Source organism: Phoxinus phoxinus (assembly GCF_949152265.1).
Source record: "Phoxinus phoxinus genome assembly, chromosome: 15".
In the NCBI taxonomy this organism is placed as follows: Eukaryota; Metazoa; Chordata; class Actinopteri; order Cypriniformes; family Leuciscidae; genus Phoxinus; species Phoxinus phoxinus.
The window spans coordinates 31,411,820-31,436,634 of NC_136890.1; the positions used below are offsets into that span (position 1 = coordinate 31,411,820).

At 36.4% G+C, this 24,815-nt stretch overlaps 1 protein-coding gene across 4 annotated transcripts in view; it reads left to right on the plus strand.

The window, feature by feature from the left end:
- The window catches only part of LOC307012352 (leucine-rich repeat transmembrane neuronal protein 4), a 177,100-nt gene extending 175,579 nt beyond the window's left edge, over nt 1–1,521 (plus strand). For all 4 annotated transcript variants that reach the window (XM_079638904.1, XM_079638902.1, XM_079638901.1 and 1 more), the window contains exon 3: nt 790–1,521. Coding sequence is in view for 2 of the 4 variants with exons in the window: in XM_079638902.1 (XP_079495028.1) it covers nt 790–1,011 (222 nt within the window). In the remaining 2 variants the exon portion in view is untranslated. The remainder of the gene's footprint in view (nt 1–789) is intronic.
- Nucleotides 1,522–24,815: the final 23,294 nt, after the last annotated feature.

Genomic DNA, 24,815 nt, shown 5'->3' on the forward strand with positions numbered 1-24,815 from the left:
TATTTATTACTTTTATCAATGTTATTTTTTTAGATTTATAAAACAAATGACTCATGAAAATTACAATGATTGAATTATTACGTTATCATTATTACTATTGGATACAAATATTTTTTTCCTAATCGTATTTATGCACACATATATATATATATACACTAATAAATATATTAGGGCTGTCAAAAGATGAATCGCATCCAAAATAAAAGTTTGTGTTTGCATAACATATGTGTGTGTACTGTGTATAATTATTATCTATAAATATACACAAATTCATGTATATATTTAGGAAATATTTGCATTTATATACTGTATATACATTTATATAATTTATATTATATGTAAATATTTTATATATAAATATAAACAATTTTTCTTAAATGTATACATGATTGTGTGTGTTTTTATATATATATAAATAATTATACACAGTACACACACGTATATTATGTAAACACAAACTTTTATTTCGGATACGATTAATCGCGATTAATCTTTTGACAGCCCTAATATATTTATTAGTGTATATATTATAATATATATTATATATAGATTTCATGAATAATTTATTTTAAAATGTATATATATATATATATATATATTTTTTTTTTTTTTTTTTTTGATAAATTATTCATGAAATCTATGAAATTGAATGCCTGATTAAATGAATAGTCATTTTTTTGCGACACCATACACGAGATACGGCCAGCATCCTTGATCCTAGAGCATATCTCTCTATGAAACACAGCATTAATTCTAACCATGTTCCTCTTTGTCTTTTCTGTCTCTCAGGCCCCTCAACAGATGGGCACATTGGCGCTCTACAGGTATGAGCAGCCCATCGTGGACTACTGCCAGGCTCACCAGCCCCTGCACATGAACAGGGGCTTTGAGCCCCCGTCCCAGGCCCTGGAGGGGCTGGGGGCACGAGAACGCTGCGCCGTCCCGTCCGCTGTCCTCCTTCCTTCCGTGCCTGCAGCCCCTCTGTCAGACATCCGCACCCTCCCGCAGTGAGCCGGAGATGGACTCGCCCTGTCGCCTGGATGTCCCCGGAGGGCCCACGCTCTACCCTCAACATGAACCCACCACAAGACTGATGTAGAGATATATGGGCCAGTGTGATGGACTACAGACTCTCAGGAGAGGACAGGATCGACTCTTGTCTTTGTCGTGAAGTGGGTTAAAACACGCTCTGGTTTGTCATTCGCAAGGATCATCGTTGTACTGTACGATCGATGTGTTTGGAATAATCTAAGGATGTTTTTTTAGGGGGGTGGGGGAGCATTTTATCCTGATGCTTTAAGCTTTTTGTGAGCTCGGCCCTCTAAATGTTTCAAAAGCATCATGCGAAACGTCTCAAGCGAGAAATAAAACATCAAGGCCTTTATTGACTCAAGAGCATGCACACTTTGAAAAAGCAAACATTGGTAACTAAACGTTACCCGAAGTAATTCAAAGTAAAACGCCGTCCCTTAAATGGATTCAAGAAACCAGAGCAGCAGCAAGCAGAGGAATTTCTGAGCTAAAAAAAAAAAAAACTCTTTTATCTCTTTCTAATAAGGCCTTTCAGAAGGACTCCTGCCCCATGAAGTCAGCGATAATTGCTTTATATAAAATCTCCCAAATTTAATTCCTCAAGGTGAGCTGGCGAATTTGAATTGTAAATGATAATATGACCCTCACTTGACGGCTTCTCTATTGTAAATCTTTAAAACGAGTCTTGATGGTTTGGTATTATGATGAAAGCCTCCATCACGCCATGCTGATTTTACTCTGAAAGTCACTGACAGCTGTGACATCATTTATCAGTGCTGTTTTACACCGACTGTGGAAAATGTCTGACACAATCTGTGAGGTATTCACATTGAGTTTCTTTCACTTATAGGATGTTAACACCAGGGTCATTCCTGTTAGGCCTTGACTTTTGCGGTAGTTTCATTTATTTCAATAAAATGGAGGATTCATTTTCACTTTATTTCAAGATCAGGCACTTATAACATAATTAATATAACATTAATAAGACATTTGACATGAGAATGATATTTTTAAAATCATTAAGCAACTTTTTTTAGTTTGTAAAAAGCATTTTACGAATAACTAACAGAATGGAAAGTCGAGGACAACAACGTGTTTTAGGCGACATGAAAATGTCTTCACCTAAACTTACAGTAAATATAACATTATTATTATTTATTATTTATTATGACGATGATACTTTTCAAAATGGTCTTTTAAAAGTTTTTCAATTAGGATGTTGTTTCCCTCCAAAACGATGTCACTTCCTGGAGGGTGATGTCATTAAATAACTTCTTTTTTTTTTTTTTTTTTTTAAGCATTTTACAGATTAGCAGAATGGAAATCGAGGACACATGGAAATTAACAATTAAAACAACTTGTTTTTGGGGACATGAAAATGTCCAGCATAGCAGGAATGACCCACCCACATCTGTTGTTGAAGCCTATTGGTCGAACCCATTAAGAAAGTGGATGTATGCTACAGTGTACTACGTTAGTACCATAAACTGTTAACCATCATCATCTTGCCCCTTTGTTCCATGTAACACCGCCTTTAGACATCGTGCCGTATTTCGCAGAGGCCTGGACGATCCATTAAATGACATGGAAATGGATTCCTTTTCTTTCTGTTTTGCCACAACTCACATTCCAGCTGGAACTGTACAAATAAAGACCATTGGAGTGACCTAGAGACGCTGTAAAGTGGGAGGAAGCTCTTCCCAGACTGGACTACTTGTCTTGTACATATGTAAATTAAAACAAGGATGTCTTTGCTTCTACAGAAACACAATCTTGTTACCTAGAAGAGGAGCCTTATCTTTAATCCAGGAGGAAGTGAGCGTGTGTGTGTGTGTGTGTGTGTGTGTGTGTGTGTGTGTGTGTGTGTGTGTGTGTGTGTGTGTGTGTGTGTGTGTGTGTTAGCGCGAGTGCATGAACTGAAAGTGCGAATGGAAAAAGAAAGAGAAGATGGCTGTGTTTGAATATTAGCCTGCAGTTTTGAAAAGAAATTTTACTTTCCTTTGCGATTTTACATAATTGCAACATATGTTCGAAGCATCTGTCAAGTGGCACGGTGCGTCAAACACCTGTCCTCTAATAATTATTACAGTGATTTTCCAACCAAATGTTTTTATACCAGTATTTATGTGAGGAAAAAAAAGAAGATAACTAGTATATACTTTTACATTTTACATTCCCCCGACCCCTTCAATGCAATACTTGCGTCTGTAGAGCGGAATGACCGCTTCAGTTCTGATGCCAAGATTGTGATGATTATTTTAAGCATTTGACTGTGTTTTCCTGTATCTTAGCAATGAGTTCGATATATTTCATTTTGTCTATTCAACAGTTATAAAGCGTAATTTGTTTTTTTAAATATGCCTGTCCGTCTCTTATTTTCTCTATTTTGAAGACGTTGATCTAGTATAACATGCTCTTATACACAGAGTATAAAGACATGGTGGCTGTTTATGTGTTTTTGCTACTTTGAGCATCTTGTTGTTTTTTCGCCGTCTGACTCCATACTAGCCATAGAAAGTTCAACCATATGTAATTATGCAAATATCCCTTTGAATGCCCATGATTTTGTTACTGTGGCAGTGCACAATAATATTTTCTTTAAATGTTTGTGCAATTGTAGTGTGTTTCAAGCAGCTATACAATTGACCGTTCACAAATACTTGCACCCTTTAGTTACTGTTCCTATGTCCAACAAGCCACGCCGCTTTCACTTTACACACCATGTTCTCACGCAGTGAAAAACACATCGCGGAGCAGAGAGGACACTGACAACGCACTGACGGACAAAGACCAGGTTATTTTTAATGTGAAACAAAGTCACAACTTCCATATTTGGTCATTTTTGAAAGAAATGTAAACAATAAATACCGTTTTGTGGCTCTTTAATGTGTGTGACAGATCGCTGTGTCGCCTCAGTTAAAGCTGCTCGTGAACCGATCATCTCTTCCTTCTAGTTCATTTATAGCATCAAATAAACATGAATGAACATCAGAAGGAATGTTGTTTGAATGGAGTACACTTCTCAAGTTCAAATCCTCCCATGTTAATCTACTAACTCTCCTGATTGCTTTGTCGGACAAAATGGCGGATGGCGAAGTATGATTGGTCAGATCACCTGTCAATCAAACTCCCTGCAAAGGGTCAATTCCTCTGCAAGATTCTCTTCAAACTATCTCTCCGGCATGACAATATTTGACCTGAAAGAGAAAACTGATGGTAGAAGACGACAGAAAGTCATGCTCCATTACTGCAACGTGTAATTGTTGCATTACAAATTGTGTGAATGAGTTCTGACTCATTTTAGGATGCAATGACACAAGAAATTGAGCTTGCATAGCTATAAGTATATGCGTTCAGTTGTGTAGATTATGGGCCGTAAAAATAGGTTTTCCGTTTTAAAACAATGAATCTGATGATGAATCATGCCAATTGAATGTTAGCAATGATGTAACAGAAGTTGGAGTGTGCGCACCATCTAGCTGTTTGTAACACTAGATCGCATCCTTCTGTCACATCCAGTCCATTTTAAATATTCATTTTCATGCATTGTCATTGCATTAAGAAACAGAGGAAAAAATACCCGAAGCAAATGAACATAGCAAGTTTAAAATGCACCAATCCTGCACATTAAGGAAGCAGAAGTACGCTCCGGTAAAGTTAAAAGCACAAACGGCATGTCGGTGATGAATGGTTATGCATTCCTCCACATTCAATACAGCGTTTCATCTATTACACTTCATTATAGCGTGTGCATCCATCAAAACCTCTGGCTTTGTGCTGTCAGTTTGATCACCTTCAATCATAGACGCTTGTACTCGCTCAATTTGACATTTAGGCTCTCACCCTGAGACTTCTGAGAAATCTCGAATTCTTCGCCCATTAAGTTTTATTCCCCGGGGAAAGAGTCGTCAATGGTGCAAAGCAGCCGTGAGCGGAGAGACAGCGGGAGAGAAAAGAGCCCGTCTAGTAAAGATGCTCAAGCCCTTTACAGCAGCATGCTAACAAATATCTTATGTACTATATAGGGAGTAACAGCCCCGTCCCTGTTGACTATTAGATTTCAATTTGCCTCTGCTTTATTCACAGGACCTAGTTTTGAAGAAGAGCGGACACAAGTTCCTGGCGCAGCAGAAACAGCTTCATCATCATGTTTCTCAGCCGTTTGGACAAACAAGTGCATTGTTAGAATCGAACGAAGAGTTTCTTTCCTCTACACTCTCAAAAATATTTGATGGATCCATGAAAACCCTTTAACATCAATGGAAAAGAGGTTCTTCAGATTTGATCAAATGTTCACTGAGCTGTTCACTGAAAGGTTCTTTTGGGATCCAAATGGTTCTTCTATGGCATCACTGTGAACCCTGTATTTTTACACCAACACTTTGTGGTGGGGACAGTTTGAGATCACAAAATTCAAGGGGTGTGTGTCGTATTTCCAGAATGACCTGGTTATCCTCCTCCATCTCATGAGAAGACAGAGACTAATTCAAGAGCCTGTATCTCTGCGAGAACATGACCGCCGTGCCACAGCGAATCCGTTTTAATGTGAGAGTGATGTATGAGGAGAAACAGACAGAGGAAGAGAACGATCAGCTTAAGACCTTGCGAAACTCAGATAAAACTTGGACTAGCAGCCCGACTGATGAAACTCATGTACAGAAGTGATGGGGAAGCAGCTTTGAAACTCATATTCGTCAAACTACAAGCGACTGATTGATATAAGACTTTAAGCAACAGCCAAGCTAAAAAAAGAAGAATAAAAAAAGATATATACCGGTAGTTCAGTTACACTGTAAAAAAATTACATTATCCAGTCATTTTACCGACATTTCCGTTAACCCTTGATGACTTGCATGATTCAAACTACAGGTAAAACATATTTATATATTCGACAAATTCCTTCATATCTATACAGTACATTTCGCCCTATTTTCTACAGACTTTGTTTTACAGTGAAAATATACATATAATATACATCTTATATAATATATTTAATAATGTATCTATATAATTTCTGAAGGATCATGTGACACTGAAGACTGGAGTAATGATGCTGAAAATTCAGCTTTGATCACAGGAATAAATACAGTTTAAAATATTTTCAAATAGAAAACAGTTATTTGAAATTGTAATGATATTTCACAATATTATAGTTTTTACTGTATTTTTTTTTTCATTAAATAAATGCAGCCTTGCAGAACATAAGAGTCTTCTATTAAATACATAAAAAATTTATTTTTTACTTAAATTCATACAATGAAATTAAAACAGCAATAATCCGGTATATATTTATTTTGCAATAAAAAATGACATGACCCGAGTGGCATGCATACAAGATCACACTTCTTGTTTTGTTTGGTTTTCATAGTTCTTTTGGCACTTTACGTGACACAGAACAGGCAAAAATCAAAGCTTTGTTGTTTCTGAATGTATTCAGTATAGGATTTCCTCCTCATCTTCCTACTTGCATTATGCATGCCGTTTGAATTTCTCTCGCAAAACTCATATTTTTTTTTACTGATTGTAATGGAACGTTCTTATCTTATGTTGCTTTCATCTTCCCATAAAATGCCGATTGATGTCATAGATATCACCTTAAATAATTGGTGCGATGTTTATCATTTCTTGGTATATACCCACATCACCATGCAAATCATTAAGAGTGATTATTCTCTATGAAAGCTACCGTTTGAAATCCTGACACTTTCATCTGAGTTCCACAGTGTCTGTTATGCTCCGGTATCGGCAGAGATGATCACAAGCCAAATGGAGCTGATACAGTAGTCAAGGCTTAGGTTTTGCCCCCGATGGCTCCGAAACCACATCACAGTTTTACTAAATGAGGCCTTTCTTTTATTGCGGCACAGTGCGCCCGTTTAGAAGTCAGTTTGTTTGTAAATTTGCCTCATAACTGCGTTATAAAAGCGATGCTGCATGCAAGAGTTTGACAGAAAGAAAATGTTTGAGCTCTTTGAACTCCCGGTACATTCTAGAACACAAAGAAACAGTTCCAGCGAAAATAATAATTGCCACCGTTTACTCATAATGTTCCAAAAACTGTATGCCGGTTTTCCATGGAACATAAACAGAAAGTTTTTGGTTGCAGTTTACAATAAGGTTTCTTTTGTTAGCATTAGTTATATGCATATTAGATAACATTAACTATAAGAAATAAAGCATTTATTAATCTTAGTCAATGGTACATTTAAAACAAAAAAAAATGTTTTATCCAAAGACGTATTGGTTAACATTTGTTAATGCACTGTGAACTCACATGAAGAAAAAAACACTGAACAATTAGATATTTTATTAACATTAGCAACAGTTAATAAATGATTTAAACTAATGTCAACAAATGATGCATTATTGTAAATTGTTAAAGAGATTTTTCAAAAGTTTTGTGGATTTTGTATTAACAAACTTAATATGGGATGTTCCTTGCACAAAGCTTTACTTAAAAAGGGTAATTTAAGATCATTTTATTCTCTTTTTGCGTTTTAGAATTGTTTTTGGAACTCATCGTATTATCTATAAAGATCATTCAGAATGTATTATTTTATGTTTCACAGAACAAATGCAAGCATATGGTTTGGAACGGTAACAATTCAAAGCAAGTTTGACGACCCCTCGTGCAGTTTTATTGAAGATAATCCAAAGTAAACAAAAATCAAAATCTTGACTCGACAAAAGGCAGGTTACAACAAAGCTAGACAAAAGACAATGTACACACAACGACTAATGGCCAACAGGAAACACCTGAACACAATGAACCAATGATGAAACAGAATGGATGAACCGAGAACCAATGAGAACCTGACACAAACAAGGGAACCAACCAATCAGAACATGACACATGAGACTAGGGGCACGTTCAAGCTCAAGCCAGTGCGCAACATTTGCTATGGTTTCCAGGTTGAACGAGTATGGGGAGGCTGCAGACCTGGAGCCGGTAGATATAGGACCCAAACAGTTTTACGCCCCTGGCAGTTTTACGCCCCTGTTGTTCCTGATGCGTCCAGTAGGGGGAGACTGTACAGTTTTAATATTTTTTTTAATTAATTTATTAATTTATTTATTTTGTATTGCAAATGAAAGGATACAGACATTAACAGTGAGAAGAGAAAAAAAAAGAGAAAAAAACAAGGCGGGTATACGGACATCAGAAGAGATTGAATTAGGCTACACAAATCAATACAATATTACATTTTGTCAATAAAAAATGAAAGGTTCTTTACAACAGACTCAAGGATATTATTTGTTTTAGAAACCTTTGAGTTTAAAGGTTTTGACATTGGATGGTTCTGTCTTTATGCAGATGAAACTTGCCCAGAATTTACGATCTGGCTTAAATTTATCTTACCACGTATGTGTTTTGTAGCTGTATGACGACCAATAGAGAATAGTACAGCAGATATTAAATCGAGGATCCATATGATTACACGGTACTGTATGTCTAATGGTCTAAATATGGTTAATATCTAAATGTAACTTTATATAAATTCACAACAACATATTTCACTTAGTCTCCATATAAAAACATACGGTGAATAGGCCTATAACTGCAGTAGGTCATATTATTACTTGTCATAACACGTAGTTGATCCAACTATGTGTATTTTAAATTTTTCAATTCACAAAAACAAAAGTCTTCTGTAGGCTGAGTGAAGAGAGTGAACACCGACTGAATGTCTGCATCTATTTTTCTATTTTAATCCGTGCAGATCTACACTGTAGCGTTTATATCTAAATGAACAAAAAACACAAAATTGTCAAGTCTATGGACGGGTTATTAATGTGTTAGCGTCGATTTAATGATGTTATTTCGCAGTATATCCCCCTACTGGACGCATCAGGAACAACAGGGGCGTAAAACTGCCAGGGGCGTAAAACTGTTTGGGTCCTATATCTACCGGCTCCAGGTCTGCAGCCTCCCCATATAGGGTTGAACTACATGTTTCCTGGAAACGGGGTTTGAGATACGTTTTCTTTGCGTTTGTTTGGTGGGCGTGTAAAAAATGTCAACCAATCAGCAGCAACAAGTATATAAACCATGCAGTTAAAGAGACAGCTCGCACAATGTCGTTAACAAATGTGTCCTGCATCTCGGTATACGCAACAATTGAATATATTAGAAGACATGTTTGTCGTAAGAGATTTATTGTAAAAATATAACAGTGATCAGCTACATCGATAACCCTAATACTCACAATAAAAATAATACGGTCATATAGATCAAAACACAGTCTCGGAGGTAAGAAGTGCATTATCCTTCACCTGAAATGTGAGGCAAATGTTGGATCACAATAATTAAGAACCACAGTTTCCACAAATCCCTTCACCCAATTGGGATTCACTGTAACACAGAGCGTATTTTGCAGTATTAAACACATTTTTATACCGATTTCATCAGGCTCCGAAAATTCTTCATAAAGAAAACAAAGAATGGTCTACTCAGCTGCTATAGTTGCCACTCTTGCATCATCAGAACAGGTTGTTCAACGCTTTTGCAACTTTTTGCCGAAGCTGAAAGCAGCCTAGGGAAGCACAAGAGTGCAAGACATGATCACATGATCACATGTCACATGACAAGAAACCAGGAATACATTTTCAAAATAAAAAGAGACCTACTCGAAACGGATAATATTAACATAGCAGTCACCTTAACCAGGGCAGAAATAAAGTCTTTAATTCAACAAGCGTGTGGGAGTAAATGGCAGAAAAACTGGGACGCATGTGTGGGTTGCAGGAAGACAGGCGAAGATGAAGAATACAGTTCCAATACGAAGTTTAATGAGGGTACGACAAATAATCCTCAGACAGGCAGGGCAACACACACTAAATGTAACGTAGACTGAAAAATGGAGGACTGTGAGGGAAGAACTTTTAGTGACTCAGACACGATACCTGAAGAGAATAACAGTGACAAACAAAGGAGTGGCGGGAAAATCAAACAAAGAAACACATGATGGGAATGAAAACAAACTAAAAGTCCATGATAACTAAGACAAACTGAACATAACTATGACAGTATGTAAGACCTTTCTATAGAATACAAAGTAAAAATGAGGTAAAACTATAGTCATAATATAAATGGTGCAGTATTTGTATTTACAAGATTAAAAATAACTCGCACTAATCTTAATGAAAACATTTCATGGTCAAACACAACTCTGGTTTATGTCAGGAAATGGAAACTGTCAAACATGTTTTGATTAGATGTACATATATAATACATATATATATATAATTTATAAGAGAGATGCAAGCCATACATAATTCACCTTATACAATATTTTAAAGACAGGATTAGAATCTAGTAGATCAATTTCAGCTTAAATGACGTTCTTGAGAAATAGTGACCTGAAAAAAAAAATCTTACATCTTCGTCACACTCCAGCACAGTAGGTGGCGGTATGCAGCTTTCCAGTTGGTTTGCAACCCACCAATAAATCCACAAAAGAAGAAGAAACTACCTAAACGTGACAGGAACAGCATGAGAGTGAGTAAAAAACAAAAGACCAAATATTAATTTAATGGGTGAACTACTCCCTTAACCTGTTAAAGTGTGATCAAAACGTCCTTTATCCTGCAAACATTCTGCTGTTCTCATCACATCCAAATTAAGCCTCAGCTGTTTTCCTCGGAGTTCTGAAATTTAATGGAGACCAGCTTTTTTCACAAGATGCTTCACTGGCTTTTCAGCTTCATTGACTACATTTGCCATAAATGCAATAAAAAGTAGTTTCATTCAGTGCTTTGAAACATTCTCCCTTTTTTTGTACAATCAGTCAAGGTAATTATATAAAAAACTTAAATTGGAAAGCCCAAATGATATAAATGAAGATGAGAGACGTTCCACTACGCACTTGTGGCAGACACGTCCTATCATGTAATTGTGAGGCGACAGCTATTTGAGTCTATATTATGCATATTACAAGATATTACGAGATATGAATGCAGCCGATCTAATTTGCAGGCTAACTTGCTCCCGAGCTCTGTTGCGGTGATATGATTTAGATGCGGGTTGAAGTTGATTCTCTCTTGCACACAGTCTTCTATATGGTGTCAAATATTGTCTGATTCTCATATTGCACTGATATTTGTATTACAATGTTTGTACATGGAACAATTAGGTCGTATTGATGCTATTCATCTAATCAGATTGCACTTGTGACACGTTTTTTACTCCGGGGATGCGTGGCGAATGTGTAATGTTATTATGAACATGTCAAAGTCACGAGGACAATTTCTAAGAATAATTCAAGGACACTGGAGGTAAGACGCTGGATATTTCTTAAACTGGTTCCTCGGCTTTGGGTTTGCGTCAGTACCACATATGTGCCAGGCAGATGGGGCAAGTGCTGGTTTGGCAGCGGAAACAGAGAATACAGGTGTGTGTGTGTGTGTGTGTGTGCGTGCGTGCGTGCGTGCGTGACGTAAGTTTGTGTGTACATATTCCAAAAAAAAAAAACATTTCCAGGTTCATTTGCAAAATGTAACCTGGGAACTGTTGATTTAGTCATTTACTCACCTTCATGTTGTTCCAAACCTGTAGGGCGTTCGTTCTTCGGTGGAACACAACAGATTTTCGAAATTTTTTCTATATGATGAACGCGAAAAGCTCAATATGACAAAAACACTTTTCATATATTTAGGTCATATGACTTGTGCACAATATTCCCAGTCTTCCAGTCATGGAAGGATGTATACATCTGAAAGGATGAAAACCGTGAGAAGCTAATTTGCATTTAAAGGGACAGTCACAAAACAGTGCGTTTTTGCTCACCCTCAAAAAGTGACAATTTTAAAATCTATATAAAAATATCTGTGGGGTATTTTGAGCTAAAACTTCACACACACACAATCTGGGCACATCAGAGACTTATTTTACATCTTTTGAAAAGGGCATTATAGCACCCCTTTAATTAAAAATACAGTGTAAAAGCAGTAACATTGTGAAATATTGTTACAATTTAAAATAAATGTTTTTGAATTTGAATATCATTTACTTTTGATCAAGTTAATGCATCATTGTTGAATAGTATTCATTTATTTAAAAAATATTAATGGCTCCACAAAATTATTGAATTGTTTCACAAAATTAAGAAAATCATATGTGTTTAAAATGAATAACTGATTTTTCATTCTTGGTTGAACCACCTTTATCTCCGGCGCTGTTCAGAGTGATTTAGGATGCAGCAGCCGGAGTCTGATGGGTTCAGAGCCCACTGCGCATCTACAGATTGACTGATGGCTTGGATCGGTGGCGGGTGGAGCACTGTTTTCAGGTGGTGTACCGCAGTGGAAGGCAGCTGTCTCTTCACTCTCTCTGCTGCCTCATGGTTGGGTATATGAGGTCCTGTCACAGCCAGTCGCAGGGACGGGACTCCAGGCAGGGCGGCTCTGAAAGGCGCTGATTTCCCCGGGGATGCTGAAGGGAAAAAGACTGAGCGAGAATGCTGTGCCACCTCTCCGATCACTCTGCAGGGCAACAGACAGACAGGGTGCGGACCTACAGAATGGCACCAGTCCCACTGACATCAGGTTTATTTTTAAACTCGCCTGAACAGGCCCTCGTCCTCTTTCAAAGGATCCTCGTTCTGTCCGAGTCAATGTCAGGACACCTTTCAGAGCCAGGGTTAGTTAGCGGAAGAGTCCCAACTGGTAAAGAATAACAAAAGAAAATTAAATGAACCAACTTTTAACACACACACACACACACACACATATATATACTGTACCATGTATATATATATATATATATAATATATAAATATATATATAAATCTGCATTGTTTATCCTTTATAATATAAATATTATGCAAATTAATAAATTAAATGCAAATAATTCTGACCAGCACTGTATATATATATGCATTATAAAAGCATTTTTATGCATTAATTATGCCTTTCAATGCACCTTACAATGCATTTTAAGATCTTGTGAATATCATAACAGTTATAATACATTATAAGACTTCTTTTCTTTTCTCTTCTATTCTATTTATTGTTGCGCCTTTGGAAAGTATAATTGATTAAAACACATGATAACCAATTTCAGATGTAAAATCTGCAAACATTATAATACATTTTAGCTTTGGTTACAATTATTTATGAAAATATATAATGTATTATACATTATGAATCCCTTTATGATGCATTATACATAAGGGCTTTAAGTAAAGTGTTACCAATCTCCCTTTTTGATTTTGCATGTTTTTCTGACACAAATTAATCATATATGGTCAACAATTTGATTCACAAGGGATGATGCATACATGAATTAAAAATATTTAAAAAACTGTAGCTTGAATGCAACTTAGGTCGCTTTGAATATAAACATATGCATAAATACAATAGGCCTATATATATGCACATGCCTTTAATATATGCTGCTGTATAATCTTTGATTAAAAAAATGCAGGAGTAAAAAATAATAATTGGGGAACAATGTGCTTAATAGTCATGAAAATAATGTCACAATGCAAAAAAAGAGATTTGTATTGAAAAAGTAATATTGATACATGTATTATATTGTATAAAAGTTATATTTATACTGATAAAAGTTTGACCCAAACATTTTTTAGAGTGATTAATCCTGATGTAATTTTCCATAATGGGTTAAAGTCTGTGTTAAACTGACGTAGAAGAAGAAGCCTCAGTGTTGAGGCAGAAAATAAAAGTTAAATGATGTGTCTATAGGCAGAAAGAGGACAATGTGTGTCAAAATAGAAATGGAAAATAAGATATCATTAAGAGATTTTGATTTTTTCTTGCTTACGTTTTTTTTTTCTCTGTGGTTGAATTTTGTTCCACCGAGACCTTGTATCCGGTGTGATGTTGTACGACACACAAAATTACTCATACTTTAAAGCAAGAAAAATGCCTTCATGCATCAATAGATTTGCTCTAGTAAACAAACTACTTCAAGTTCTTCAAGATGGATTGATTTTCTTTCCCCCAACAAAAAAAATGCACACTTTTAAACTTTCAAAAGTGAGGAGTAAAGGCAAGTATTAAAAAGAAGATGTGCCTAATAGAGAAAGGTTTCAAAAACAGCTTTTCACGGAACAAATGGCAGAGTCTATGGCATTTCGTTTTAACAAATGCAAATGCTTCTGTTTAGTTGCCCGCTCAAAGTCATCTTCTCTTTCACACACAAAGCATCTTTGAAATGTAATTGCTTAAGTGCTATAAAAGAAACGTAGTGACAGACGGAGGCAAAGAAAATTCTTTATAGGGCAGAGGAACAAGAAAGGATTTCAGCAAATGGCATGAAGAGGAATAATGCGAATGAAAATAATTAAAAGTGAAGTACTTTCAGCGCTACTAGAGTCACAAAAGAGAATTGCGAACCGAATCATTGTTTTCAAACAGGTTTCCTCATCAACAGTTAGTCAGACAAACAGAATATGCTCCAAATATATACGCTGTAAAAATATAGTTTTCCAAGTTGTAAATAAAACAATGATTATTCTAGTACATATTAGTTTCATATTAATTTCTACCAAAAAAAATCATGTTTAATTCAATGTGTTACTCTACAGGGACATGTTAGTGGGAAAAAAATTGAGATTGAAGAAAAAAAAAAATATTTCAATGCTTTTGCGTTGTCTTGCAAATGTTTTGCGTTCCCCTGAGAAACTTTTTGTTTTGAGTTTATTTGCGAGAGAGAGCAAAGTTTCTCGGGAGAATGCAAAAGCATTTAAAAAAAAAAAAAAAAATCCTCCATCTTACATTCCGCAGTTACTCCCCATTTCTTGTGTGAAATTTACTAGCAATTTCTGAGCGAAAATTGTTTCTACACCAAAAATGGTGCTAAATAGCACTAAAAGTGGTTCATTGGCTTGTAATCATAGGGGAACCACTTTAAGTGCCATATAGCAAATGGTGCTATGTAGAACCATAAGAGCACCTTAACCACCCCAAGAACCGCTGAAGAACCAAACTGGGCTTAAAGCTACAGTATGTAAGATTTTAAGCCACAAGAGGGCGCTGTTTCCAACAATAACAAAGGCGAAGCTTGATGACGCTATGAAGGAGAGTGGAACAATGGGAGATGTCGTTTTCAACATCCAGAGACGTATGGAATTAATGAATCATGATCACGGATGAGGTAATTTATTAGCTTTTGTATTACCTGTACGTCTGAACGCGAAATTTTATGTCATGATAATGAATTAACTACAAGGAAAGCGAAATGTAATGCTATAATATCCTGTTACAGCTATTTGTCAAATGATTTGTTAGGTTAATGCTGTGTAGTTTTAGGATGTTTATAGTTAATGAAGTGTTGTTTTACGTGTTCAAACCAATCGTAGTAAAATTAAATTTGAACGGACATTTGCAAGTAATGGCTTAATATTTTTTAACAACAGATATCCGATTGTATTTAATTGCACTGCCATAATCTCGGTCACGGACTGGCCGGCCCACCTGGTACACAAATATATTAAAATAATGGCGGAAATCATAATAGGCTATTACATGCGTGGGTGCGGGGACGCGGCCGACAATTTTGTATAATTTATAATGTTCATATTTCGCATCACGATAGTGTCATGGGTAAGTGGGCCATCATATAACGTGGGAGACCCGAGTTTGTGTCCCAGCTAGAGGAACTTTACTGATTTTGTCCCCCTTCTCTCTCTCTCACTTCATTTTTATCCTTGTTTTATTCCTCCGTTTGTCACAAATTCTGCGTGTATCCCCATATGGACGCTTACGTTTTGTTGGCACTTCAATACTCGCCAAAGAGTAATCGTGATCCATGATGTACACAACAGCTATAACCACCACTTCCGCATTTCTCCACGTGATATTGCGGAAACCAAGGATAGAGCGGATATTGCGTCACTGACTTTTGGGATATTGTAAGTACATAACTGCAGGAAATATATCACACTGTCCAAGTGATTTTTGGATCTTTTATTACAAAATTGTTACATATTGTATCTTTAACAGGTTCTTAAAATGGCAGTGGTGCTATTTAGCACCATAAGCACTGCGAAGAACCCCTCAAGAACCGCTGAAGAACCACTTTTTTTGTGTGTGCATATGAGTAAATGTTGCTGTGTCACATTCCTAGCCAATAGGACCAGGGGCTTAAACATATTTCACATCATTACCATTATTGTTATAAAATCGCTTCATGATCATCTTTCTGGAGTAGTTAGTGTATATCAGTTTTGTTATGATGTGATTTTACTGCTGGCTGTGCATTAAACTTAAGCTCAAGAGAGATTAACCTAAAAATAAAAATAATGTTCATTCTTATTCCTCAACAAAGACAAGCAGCCGTTCAGGTCAAGGATGTGTCATGCACAAGGAAATAATGCTCCAGTTTAATAGCTGAGTACCTTCATAATATTGAGGATTATATCTTATTACACTTCATGGTCAAAGCGGTGCTCTTAGAGAAAAGGGTCAAATCTATTTTAAAGAAGTGTATTCTTGATACGTGACAGAGAATCTGTTTCTTTATCTCTCTCGTCTGTCGCATTCATCTGAGAAGTTTGCATTGCATTAATCTTAATGAAGGTCTACGTGGAGCGCGTCTCTCCGGTGCAGATACGAGGTGTCCTTGGCAGTGCGGGCAGCAGTCGCTCACTTTATTATGCTAACTTTCCTCCATTGTGGCTCTTATCTGGAGATATCCACTGATGCTCAATGACCTTCCCTGAGTCCTAAATCAGATTGCAGAGTATAGCATAAAAAACACACTCACTAACCCCATCGGCTGGAGAAAGCTGTGTCATGGCTCTTCTGTTAAAGCATGCCAAGAGTCGCAAAAATGAAATAAAGCTGTGAAATTTTAATATTTTCCGGGCTGAAAAAGGTATGAGGAGCCTCCATATCAAGGATCAGCAATTTCACCCGTTTTAAGCTTGTTTAAAGGAATTTTTCACCACAAAATAAATTTTAAAAATCTGTCATCATTTATTCGCTCTCATTCACTTTCAAACCCAAACGGTGAATCGTGACCAGACCGCAGCTCTCCCTGATGCACATCTACTTTCATTTATTCAGGAAACGAAGACAAGACACTGCAGGTAAATGTGTTTTTACATAAAAAAAAATCAATTTTTGCTTTCAGGCTAGTTTTATTAAACATGTCCATGTGTAATATTCACAGGACATGTGGATATTACATGTCCTGTAATACATACATGTATTATGTATATCATTTATAATGTATTATGCATACATAATGTATAATGTATTATGCATACATAATGTATTATATATTATTATACATACATGTATTATGTATATATTACATATACATGTAATATACATATTACATGTCTAATATTACTATAAAAAGTATGCTCTGTGTTGTTGTTTTTCACTTTACACGTAAAAATAAAGGTTCCAAAAAGGTTTAACAGTTTTTCTGAATTTCTAAAACACATTTCTCGAAACCATCACCCACTTTCTCAAAACCTTAAACACAAAAACATATCTTCAAACGACATACTACATTCAGAGAACCTCTGACTCTTCTGGCAAAATCAAACAATTGCCTCAAAACCATTTTATCTGTGCTCAAAATCAAACAATGCTTTCAGATCACACACACACACACACACACACACACACACACGAGTCAATAATATAAACACTACAGATCATCCATTAGACACTACATCAAAAAATGGAGAACACAGAATCCAAAGCATGCGGTTACAGAACAAAAGTGTATTGTAACAAAGTAAAAAAAAAATGCAATTACTGTACATAAAAAAAGTATAGGTAACACAATATTAGTAAGGTGAATACATCGTAGGTATGCACTGCAAGTATATATTGTACTGAATATAGGCCTATTGAATGTCTGTTTATTCAGCACTAGCACTGTGAAAATACAGTAACCCAACTGCAAAAGCCAAAAAGGTCTAAAACACCTGTAAAGCGTGTTACAGTCACTCAACAGAGTTGTGCAACTGTAAAATCTCAACGAGAGATTCATTCTGCCTCAGCATCACGTCTTCTCCAGTCTTTGTCCACATCACAGGCTATGTGGTTTCTTCCCAGGAAAAGGGAAAAACCCTCGTGTGCCGGATCCTTGTCACCATTCTCCACACTTTACTCTTTCTCGTCCTCATCCTCTTCCTCCTTGTTCACCACAGATGACACATACTCTTCCTCCTCTCCCTCTTACTATATTGTTTCTATCCATTGTTGGTATCAACATTCAGTGCAACATTTTGAGTCAGTTTTGGCACTCCGAACTGACATGTGTTAGTGAAGTTCACAAATGTAATTTCGGGAGGAGTGAAGCCATCTAATCTTTGAATGAAGCACCGGAGCAGCCGCTCACCTTGCTCTGGCACCGGCTGTGCTGGCATCCCTCCACCTCCTCAACTCCACCAACATCATTTAGGCGACTAACTCATCATCCAAGCATCAGTAGTCCCACTGGGGGGGGTATCTTCCTAACTTCCTCGAGCCCCACACTGTGGACAGCAAGCCAAATGCGCTTAACCTTATTAGCTTAAAGATTATATGGGCAACCGAACTCGTGAATGTTTGGTCACATCATTAGAGATAAGTGTGGACAATTTTGAGTGTAAATGATGACAAAAGTGTTGTAGATGTGTTTAACTTTAGCCTGTGTTTAGCGGTTTTGAAACATAAGTTCATCACACTGCAAAATGTGTTTTAGTGAGTGAGAATGTGTTAAGCAAAAAAGATTTGAGATTTGAAAGTCTTAACAACCTAGACTTATATAATGTTTTATGGAAAGTGTGATTCATTCAACAAATTGGTTCAGGTTATTGAGAATTCGGTTCAGAGAATGGGATTTAGTAGTAATTCAGAAAAAAATCCATTTTTGGTTCCCCAAATAGCCTGAACAGTTCTTAAACGAATAAGCTTTAAGCTTTAATACGTTTTAAGCTTTTAAATATTTATGATTTTTTCAATTATTGTTATACGTTTAATGTATAGGCCTAGTTATTATTATATATATATATTGCAATGTTGTACTTTTCATTTCTTTTTTTGGCCCAAATAATGTGAAAAACAGTACAAACAAACTACAAATATTGATTCCAGATGCTAGAATAGGCCTACTTTAGAATATCAAATAAATTTGTACTTCTTATCTAATGCCTATACTGTTCCTCTTTCTATGAACTTATATTTTAATAAACATATATTTAAAAAAAAACATTTGGTATATCTGAAAAGCCCACAACAACAAAAAAGTCCTCTACAGAGGACAACAATGAATAGCGGGTCCCAGGGGGTTATGGGTTCCTCTTGAGGCTCTTTGAAAAGCAGATGAGGAAAGCTTGATATGAGTAAATGAGAGCAGGAAGAGGACATCGAGTCAGATGCTACACAGGTACAGTGTGTACACTGAGGGTTTACTGTTATATCTGTGAAGGCTCAGCACAAGATCACTTGCCCCGTTTCCGGCTCTGCACGCTCTTTGCTATTCCAGGAGGGAGCGAGACGCCCTTGTGCTCTCTGTTTACAAAGCCCAACTAATGTCTGTTGGACAAAATGTGACATGGGACTCTTTGAAGAACTGTGAAGAGCCAAAGCCTTTTCCCCTGCTAATGTGAGCACACGGGCAACCGTACGGCCATCTGTCTTGTGGATGGCGTGTGTTAGTGCTTTGAAATTTGCTTTGAAAATAACCTTGCCGCTACAAACCTGTTGTTAAAGCAAGTGTCAAATGCAAGTCAATTGTGAAAGAGATAATTGAAAGGAAGGAGCATATGTTGAGAACGGTGGGATAAGGCTCCTGTGTGGCTTGTGTGTATTTTTTTTTTGAGTTACCCTTTATATAAATCTGGTACTGATGAAAGGAGCACCTTGAATTTCTACTGATCCAGGCTTGTCCAAGCAAATGAATGCTGGCAAACCAGCACAGTGTTTTTGGTGAAGATGGTTGACCAAATAAATGAAGTCTGCTGGTGACCAGAGGTCCACACAGGCATTACGGCCTCTTGAAGTGCAGTTTTGTGTATTTCCAGATGCATTTTCTATTGATCATATCAAAGGGCTTGCATTCATGAAATATGATTTGCTACTCATCAGGCCCGGCTCCAGATATTCCTCAAGTGATATTCCAGGTGGGCCGGGCGGATTTGAGAGGGGGTGGTGTGGTCTCGCATGCCTATTGATATAGTTTTAATAACATAAATTTAAGGCATTTTTTTGGGTTGTTTGTATGTTATTGTTTGTTTGTGTTTTCTTCATTTTTAATATTGAATTGTTAATATTTTTATATGTTTAATTATTAACATGTTTTTTACATTCTCTCTTTTTACATTTGTAATATATTTTTTTACCCATTAACATATCGTGTTAAGTAACTTTAGATTTGATAAAAAGGTGCAGGTCTTTTAAAATAACTATTTACATCACTATACCATTTACAACATCAGCTTTTTGTTTAGCTCTTGCAAACTAAAAATGGTAATTTTATCTGAAATGCTGTTTTTCTTAAGAATTATTCTCACGTCTGTTAATATATAACATTACAGATTTTTGGCCATTGTTATTTTTTACATTTTTGTTTTTGTTTATGTATATTTAGAATATTTTTTTTTCCAGTTTTAATTTTTTAATTTTATTTTTTTACATTTTTAATATTTTCTTTTTTACCTCACAACAGATCTTGTATAAGTTTAGTAACTTTAGATTTGAGGAAAACAGGGCAGGTCTTGAAAAAGATCTATTTATATCACTATATTATCACTATTTACAGCATTAGCTTTCTAATCATTTTAGAGAATTCTGTTACAAACTCATCCATGTTTAGTTCATGTGTTATTGCTTTTTAATGAGCTAAAAGCACAAGGTTTTTTTTCCTCTCATGAAGCATTTTTCGGCGGAATGGTGTCAAAATTGTGATTGGCTTTTATGTGGTGCGGGTCCAAGGTGGGCCAAGCTTCTGATTGGGTGGGCCAGGCCATTTACAACATCAGGCCCCTCCTGGCCCCCCCGTGGAGCCGGGCCTGCTACTCAGTGGTATTTGATTGGACTAATATACATAAGCCCATGTCATCAATAAAGTCGTCAAAGTTTATTTTTACCCTTTTTGTAGCATGACTACAATAATACTTTCATTTCATAATTGAATAATTTTGCAACACCAATTTCCCTGCTTATGTCTGTGAAGCTGCTTTGAAACCATCTGTATAAAGAATAGAAATAAATGTTATTTGTAAATTATTTATTTACTTAAAACCTAAAATTTAGGAGTGAGAATATAGGAAATACATACATAATCAATATTAACACATACATACAGACAAACATGTTGTTGTTGTTGTTGTTGTTGATGATGATGATGGCATTATTATTAATAACAGTAACAATTAGTACTCTCAAATCGATTAATCGCAATTAATCACATCTAACAAAAGTGTGTGCGTGTGTGTGTGTGTGTAAACTTTTATGTTAGACACGATTAATTGATTTCATAGCACTAAAAAATCGATTTGATAGCACTAAAAAATTATACTTATCAAAAATCTTATTATGTGTAGATGTTTGACCATTGACAATATACGGTATATTTTATTTTACATATAGTGAAATGGACTTGACATGAAGAAGGCAGACATGCGCTAGTTGAGATTGATGGAAATGCCAACGGATTGCTTTCTCCAGGTATTACAGACCTCCTTGTTTTGAGCAAGCTCCCCTTGTTGATCCAGCACACACCCCGTGTCCTTCTGCATTATCTGCTCTCTGCAAGCAATCCATATAAACTAATGAAATGTATCTCTAATTAATGTAACGCATTAGCCAGTATCTGAGTCTTGATGAAGGACCCGATAAAAGTTTGCTTAAGCAATAATGAGATTCAGAGAAATTCCAGATAGGATTTCTTTCTCGTTAGATGCTTTAGTCCCCATGGGGAGAGCAATAACATATCAGTGCGTAATCTACAATCGGAGACGCAATTTACATAATCGCACCTAAAAGGCTTACTTATGCACGGTGTCAGTGAGCAACTGCCCGAATGGATTTACAACATCCTCAAAAACAAATGAAAAGACTCATTTTCATAACGGGGCTCTTTCTTCCCAATCAATACTAATGCCGAAGCAAATCTCTGGGAGGGAAGGCCGTAAATCCAGAAGTGAATCCATGATGTGTGAGATTTACACTCCTCCCATAATTGTAATATCAGTGTCTAATTATGAACTGTAATCATGCAGTTAAATGACTGCTCGCTCACACCACCTGAAAACACAGTACATCTTCTCCATTCTCAGTCTCTCTGCAGGAGATTTAATTAAAGCTTAAGTTATCATTGCTCATTTAAAATACCATGACAGAAGACTTCAATCAACCTCGGGTTAGAGATCCAAGAGCGCGTTTGACATCATCACAGTGGATTCATACAACAGGACGTTTTAAACTAGATCAAGACAGAGTGGTTTCATACGTATGGAAGCTTGTTTCCCTCTCGGAATAAAAAATAAAAAAGAGCCCTTAAATTTTTTTTTATCTCACAATTCTGACTTTTTTCCTCACAATTGCAAGTTTACATCTCACGCTTCTGAGGGAAAAAAAGTCTGAATTGAGAGTTATAACCTTCCAATTGCGAGAGAAAAAGTCAACCCATTGTCAAACCATTCTCACTCCCAAGGCGTCCAAAACTGACGGATGGTCAAGTGCCTTCCGCATTATAGCTGCAGTCTGTAACTTTTTTGGGTACATTTTTGAGTAAGTACATAAGCAGCCAGTGTTCAAAACTTAGCTCGATTCAAAACGGTAAGCTTGTAATTATGTTTTTAATTCCAGTGGTACTGGTGGACTTTCCTTTGCGTCATTACGTAATATCTGTACACATAAAGAAAGTGTTCCGGCTAGTCGGCTATATTGCGTGTGAGGATGTTGGAGGTGGAGATTTATGGCCTTTTCTCACAGCAAAGGCTCAAACGACAATCAACAGTGACAACTGGAGATCACCCGTTGTAAAATGCAAAAAACTTTGGACTTCGGAGTGGCTACAGAAAAAAAGAGACTGCAACCGGCCCATTCGAAAACAAGGATAATATCGGAAGGGCATTAAATGTAGTCACGCAATGCTGATGTTGTTAACATTAACAATTTGAGAACAATAATTTGCACGGTTTGACGTGATACGATAATCGATCGTTAATCAGCGTGATTTACTGCAATGCTTTTTTATCTTAGTTGGTCAGAACAGTGGATGTTACTTAATTATTCAGATGACATTTTCCGGGGGAAATTATATTGTTGGTCATACTTCCAAAAAGTATAATTTATGATTCTGAATACCAGTATCCACACCGGCGCGGTGACTGACAGCCGCGCATTCTCCTCAAAACACTGGACTTATCCGCGCTGTGCCGTGCCGAAGCACAACCCACGTAAAGTTGGTAATTCTGCAAATAACTGCAATTGCAGATTTCTATCAGAGATGGCGACAAAGAGGAAAAACTGCGGACTGCAGCTTTAAAATTAGACACTAGGTACCTGTAATCCTAGGCGGTATCGTCGAAAAGGGAACTCTATTGATTTCAATGAGAAACCTTTGGCTTCATTCACAGACGCGTTGGACATGGGAATGTTATCGTCATTATGAAATTATATATTGGGTTATAATTTTACCACTATGATATGTTGGGTTGTGAATCTCAATTTAATCATTTTTGCTTTTCACTGATTCAAAATCAGATCTGTCACATTCATTTGTGGTGTGAACACAGCTAATGAAAACTGAACCAACTCAATCCAATCTCTGGGAAGGGTGAAGGGAAACGAGGCAATACTCTATTTTACATGAAATGTGTTTTTTCACAAGGGGACAAAGAGCAATGGGTCTGTCTAATGGGAACTCAGTGTTTTATTTGGGTTTAGGGGTTTCATTCCCTTAATAGCATTCCATACACAACCTTGATAGAAATGCATGTGATATTATGAGAAGTAGAAACAGATGTGATGGGTAATTCTTCAATTAGAGGACATTTTCTGTCCCCTAGAATGGGAAGCAATAAAAATGTTAAATGTTCGATTATGGTAACTTTAATAGCTTTTTTGTTTGTTTTTCTTTAATTCCATTTTTTTCTTGCAATATCATGCAATTGTACCTTCTCATACATATTATTATGTTGTCATGAGAGTCTGTTGGTTGAGGAAATGTAAACTTGCTGCCACATTTATTGTGCAGACAGGAATGGACTCTAAGCAATATTAATTTTCTTGAATTCATTCACTGCAAGAGAATTAAAAATAACTTAATCTCACATTTATGTTTTTCAGGAGTGAATGCCAAACATTACCATCACGTTTCATGTGACGGTAAACAAATGCCTGGCATATCTTCATTTAGGATATTAAGTTCTCCAATTCACAAACAGGCCATGATTTTTGAGCTGTCATTTTGTGGACTGACATATTTTCTGTGCATGGTTAGAAAACAGCTTTATGAAAAGAGGATCATAAATAGAACTCATTCTCATGCACTAAACAATCACGTTCATATGCAAATGGCATAGCTGGAGATTTCTGATTGAAAGATAAGAGCTTGTTGTGAAAATAAATCACATTCAGCCACTGGATTGGGATCCGTGGATTTGGACACTTGAAATATGATCAAATCATGAAGAAACTGCCTTTCGCCATTATTTTTACACGTGGCACATGCACTCACTCTCAGCCAGTGAAACGATTTCAAAGAGCAGACTTAAGTGTTTCCAACGGCTCAAACCATTGAAGAGAACAGAGACTCAGTCTGAGGTTGCTTGCTTGCCAGTGTGATCTTAAATTCCTCGTCTTTGATC